At 46.7% G+C, this 5,147-nt stretch overlaps 1 protein-coding gene across 1 annotated transcript in view; it reads right to left on the bottom strand.

Annotated features, from left to right (window-relative positions):
• Positions 1–692: 692 nt before the first annotated feature.
• The window catches only part of DLL1 (delta-like 1 (Drosophila)), an 8,436-nt gene continuing 3,981 nt past the window's right edge, over positions 693–5,147 (bottom strand). The window contains exons 5-11 of the mRNA XM_014950456.1: positions 4,795–4,855; positions 4,182–4,312; positions 3,861–4,030; positions 3,496–3,712; positions 1,987–2,779; positions 1,755–1,869; positions 693–1,373 (exon numbers count right to left, since the gene is read on the bottom strand). Of these exons, the coding sequence (XP_014805942.1) occupies positions 1,368–1,373; positions 1,755–1,869; positions 1,987–2,779; positions 3,496–3,712; positions 3,861–4,030; positions 4,182–4,312; positions 4,795–4,855 (1,493 nt within the window). The 3' untranslated portion in view covers positions 693–1,367. The remainder of the gene's footprint in view (positions 1,374–1,754; positions 1,870–1,986; positions 2,780–3,495; positions 3,713–3,860; positions 4,031–4,181; positions 4,313–4,794; positions 4,856–5,147) is intronic.

Raw genomic sequence — 5,147 nt, 5'->3', positions numbered from 1 at the left:
ATGGGTGCACATCAAAGGCATGAGCCAGGGGGGCCTTGCTGGCATGCCCTGGGTGTCTCAAACTCCCCTGGGCTCCAGGCAAGTGTTTGAGGTTGAGAGAAATGAAGAGCTGAGTCATGACAAGCCCTGTGTCTGGATTGCCATGTACCATGCTCATGTTGCTCTTCCTTGGGAAGTGATGCCGATTGTGTTTATATATACACAGCCCCACATGACTGAGCAAACATTACTCAAGGTTTTGACCGGCACTTGCCTTTGGGGTAAGAGCGAGCACAACCATGGGGTCAGCAGGTCAGAAGGGTAGGAGGACAAAGAGGTGGGCGTGGGGGGGGGGGCGGGTCTACACAGAACAAGTTGTTCTCCAATCTTTATGATAGGTCTCAGTCTTACTCCATCCACCCATGAGTCCGCATAAGCCTGTCAGATGCCTGGTTGCAAGGCTCAGCCAGTTTATCATCAGTTATGGAATAACCATAGCACTCCAATTATCAGGGGGGGGGGGGGGGGGGGGGGGGGCGGGTCTACACAGAACAAGTTGTTCTCCAATCTTTATGATAGGTCTCAGTCTTACTCCATCCACCCATGAGTCCGCATAAGCCTGTCAGATGCCTGGTTGCAAGGCTCAGCCAGTTTATCATCAGTTATGGAATAACCATAGCACTCCAATTATCATTAATAATATTTATTTTGGAAAAATATTTTAAAAATGAATTTCTTCATTAACAAAACGGTAAAAAAAACTCAAATAACATTTGCACAATATTCCATAAATACATTTATATACAAAAAAATATAGTCACATAGACCCGAAGTGCCTTTGTACATATTTACCAAAAAATTTAAATTATAAAAAAAAATGAACATCACAAAATACTCAAGCTTTACAATTATCATGAAAATATTTTTACAGATTCAAAAAAATAACACACTTTTTCTCACCTAGTAAAAACACATTTTAGTATCAAAAACGACAATAAAGGCAGTGTTTGTGTCTCTAATTCAAGAAAAGACTGGCTCATAAGAATCCAAAATATACACTTCAGGCAGTGCATGCTTCTTATGTAGTAATTAAGTCCATTCATTTAAATATATATAGAAAAGCAACTGACCATAGTGCAATGATAAAAATCGTAAAAGGCAGTGCAACAGTAATCCTTGAACACAGACCCTTGCCTGGTGTCCATCTGGTTTCTTTATTTTGCAGTCACTTTGCTAACTTCAGTAGAGAACCAGCTCAAGCCTGAATTTAGTTTCTCAGCAGCAGTCAGTGAAGGAATCTATCTCCCATTCCTCTTTCAGCAGCATTCATCGGGGCACGTCTCCTCTGAAATTGTTCTGAACAACCACCTTGCCATATCGCCTCTGGTTTACACCTGGTGAGAGAAAACATGAGCAGAGATCAGGAGAGGTTAATGGAAAGAAGAGGGCTCTAAGGCTGCAGAGGGTGAGGACTCTCTCTTTACACCGGGCAAGAAGAGACTCTGCACACTGAGGGGTAAGTCAGCAGATCACAACCCCACTATCATTGTACCCTCATCTGCAAAAGTCGTTGTCCCCATAACGTCCAGTGCAGCAAGTCACTGAGCTTGTCTTTACAACATCCACAGCACAACAAACTCAAGCTAGCTGGATTTTCAGAGGTACAAATCGCTGTGGCACCATGGAAAAGAGTTTAGCTGCCCTGACATGTGTTAGATGAGGGTTGCACATCAAGAATTTTCTCTTCTGTTCCAGCTGCCAGGCAGTATACTAACCTCAGTTGCTATGATGCACTCATCTTTCTCTTCTGATATGACATACACCGACTGGTACTTTGTGTCCTTTGAAGTGGAATATACTGAATCTGGTCGTTTTCTTTCAGAAGTATCACTATTGAAGACAAAAAGAGACAAGACAGGTCAGATGGCTTTTGCTTAACGCTACCTATGAGACACACACAATCCCTTAAGAGTCAAGCCACCCCCCACACTCGGATGCAAGAGGTACCTCTTCAGTTGTACTGCACTTTTCTCCTCTGCCTCTGAGTCGTATGTTTCACACTTGGCTTCACATTTGCTGTGCTCCTCTTTAACAGAGTCCTCATTCTTGAGTTCATGCACCAAATTGTAATCCACTGATGGGTATCTGACTTTGTAGCCATTTTTATCGGAGTTATCGCTGTGAAAGTCTACTTTCTTGTTCGTGTTTTTAATCTGAGTGGCACCAATGACACTTATGGAAATGTCCTTCTCGCGCTGGCAGTTGGCCAGGTTGTTCATGGTCTCAGTCTCGCTCCTGCAGGCATCAGGCTGGTGGTGCCTCTTCTGCACCCGGAGCCTGACGCAGACGACCACAGCGGCGCAGCCCAGCAGCAGCATGAGGACCAGAATAATCCCGGCGCAGACAGCGATCCAGGGGAACTGGCCGTTCTGGCCTTCCGTGTACTTCTCAGTGAAGTCGACGATGACGGGTCCCTGAGGCGGCTCGGGGAGCAAAAACTGGCAGTTGAGCCCGCCGTACCCCCGGGCGCACTCACAGACGTAGCGGTTGTTTCTTTCGTGGCAGGTGGCCCCGTTGTGGCAGGGGTTGTGTTCACATCTGCTCACCGGGGTGCTGCAGTTCTTCCCGTTGTATCCCGGGGGGCAGGTGCAGGAGTAGTCGTTGATGCCATCCTGGCAGGTCCCTCCGTTGACGCAGGGAAAGGAGGCGCAGTCGTCCACGTTGTCGTCGCAGTGTCTCCCGGTGAAACCCGCCTGGCACTGGCAGATGTAAGAGTTCCCCAGGTCGACGCACTGGGCTCCTGCAAGACATCAAGGGGGATGAGCGCTGGGTGGTGGGCAGACAAACCCAACAGCCTCCCACCTGCTGCTCTCAGGACAAACAACCCTCACAACCGGCAGCTGAGAAAAGCTTTATTTTTGAGAGGTTGGCTCGACCGTTCCCAAGTATAATCCACCATTAGAAGTACAGGGGTTTTAAAAGGAAGATATTTGTTAATCGGATCTATTTTTCATTCTCCATCCTATTCCCTTTGTAACATTTCACTCCGCTTGGACAACAAAGCTAGTCTGGGTCAGGTTAACACCACAATCTCACATTACGGCGTTTGAGTGGCGATGAATGAGGAGGACTGCCGTAAAGAAAGTCTTCACTGGTTTAATCAAAAGCGGAAGATTACTGTTACCAGATTACAAGTAATAGTATTTAGCACTTGTATGGCATTTTGCATCCACAGACCTCAAAGAGTCTTTGCAAAACATTTGCAAGTATAATCCTCCACATTTTTATGCATGGAGTTCCAGGCCAAGTTATCAAGTCACCCCTAGAGAAAATGTGAACTGCAGCAGTGGCCCAAACCACACCATTACTTTTTAAGTACAGTTCCTCCACCAAGTCAACTATTGACACGACTTGGACCATGATTGATCAGTGGGCCTTGTTATGAACTCCAGACCAGAAGCCAAAGTAACTGGATGGTCTCATTTTAGAATGTCACCGTACCAGGTTTGGTCTTACCATTAGCACAAGGGCTGGAACTGCAGTAATCGATTTTCTTTTCACAGTTGAACCCAGAATAACCCAGGGGGCAGCGGCAGCTGTATCCCCCATCAGGGTTGTCGGTGCATCGCCCACCATTGAAGCATGGTCCGTCAGCACAAGTCATCGCGCTCAGCTCGCAGTTTTTACCATAGAAGCCCGGGGGGCAGGTACAGGAATAACTGTTCTCAAGATCCTGGGGGGAAGAAATGAGAAATGGTCAAAATACTTATCTGAAGCTGCTTTGAAATCCAAAAAAGGATCTTAAAAAAAAAAAAAAATCAGTATAACTGACATTAACTCCTCCCTTGGGGTTTCAGGTGGCATGAGCAACTCAGACTTACAGTGCAGCTTCCACCATTCTTGCAAGGGTTGGCATCGCATTCGTTGATTTCAATCTCACAGTTGGAGCCTGTGTATCCGGGTCGGCAAGAACAAGTGTAGCTCCCCTGACCAGTGTTGGTGCATGTGGCACCATTCTTGCAGGGCTTGTGGTGGGTGCAGTAGTTCAGGTCTGTAAAAGATTTTTTTTAAAAAAAAGAAGGCAGTCAAGATACTTGTCACTTTGCAAGGCTAGCACAGGGTGAGTGAGATGGAAATAGCCACTTGCTTTCTGGTTGTTTTTTTTTTTAAAACAGACGCTCAGGCAAGGACTGAGAACTCACCCTGGTTGCAGAAAAGGCCACCCCAGCCTTCCTGGCAGTTGCACTGCCACGGCTGCTGACAGGTACCATGAAGGCAGCCTGGGTATCGGATGCACTCATCACAATATCGCCCCTGCCAACCCACTCTGCATCTGAAAAAAAAAAACAACCAACAACAAAGTCTCGTCAGATTTAGACTTTTCACAGTTGGAAACCCTATCACAAACTCTGCAAACACACTGATGCCAAGGATCAAGTTTCCTAAAAGCCCTCAGTGATCCTTCATGTGAGAAAGTCACCGAGTCCAACCGTAGCATCAGCTTTCATCGGTCCCAGCTAGTTCTTCCACTTCCTTAGATAGAGCCATGGTTCCAGGTAGTTAATTTGTTTACTCTAGTAACAAACAGCTAAACCTTACACACAGCACTGTGAACTCATTAGGTTAATATTAATGGCACTGTTGTTTGACTTGTAGATTAATACTTTGATCTGGCATCACCTGGATTTCTCAAATTACCATCTAATATGAAGAAAGCCATTTAAGCTGACCCTTCCAATGACCAATGGCTTACTTAACACCAGAGCATCAATGTTAAAGACAAAGAAGGGAGCAGGAGGGGAGTGGAAAACTTACTTGCATTCCCCAGGTTTGTCGCAAAAGCCGTGTTGCTCATCGCATCCAGGCAAACAAATCGCTGTAAACAAACCAAGCAGGGAGAGACATCAGCACCGGGGCCAAACGCTTCCCTTTCACAAGCCCGATCCCGAGAGCACCTTGCAGGGGGGGAGCGAGCCCCTTTTACTAGGTCGGGGCAGTTAAGCGCAGCTGAGTTAATCTCTGGAGCCTGCAGGAGTATTGATCTCGCCCCGTAACTGGGCACTTTACTTATCGCCGGGGATGAGCATTCTTCTTAATACAGTTGCACACAGACAAAAGAGGGCTCACAATTGCTCCCTTCCCCACAGCCCCTCACCCCCCACCCCCCC

Source organism: Calidris pugnax, unplaced genomic scaffold, assembly GCF_001431845.1.
Source record: "Calidris pugnax isolate Ruff unplaced genomic scaffold, ASM143184v1 scaffold24, whole genome shotgun sequence".
In the NCBI taxonomy this organism is placed as follows: domain Eukaryota; kingdom Metazoa; phylum Chordata; class Aves; order Charadriiformes; family Scolopacidae; genus Calidris; species Calidris pugnax.
Note: the sequence above shows the minus strand (reverse complement) of the source record. Positions and strands in the feature narration are given on the sequence as shown.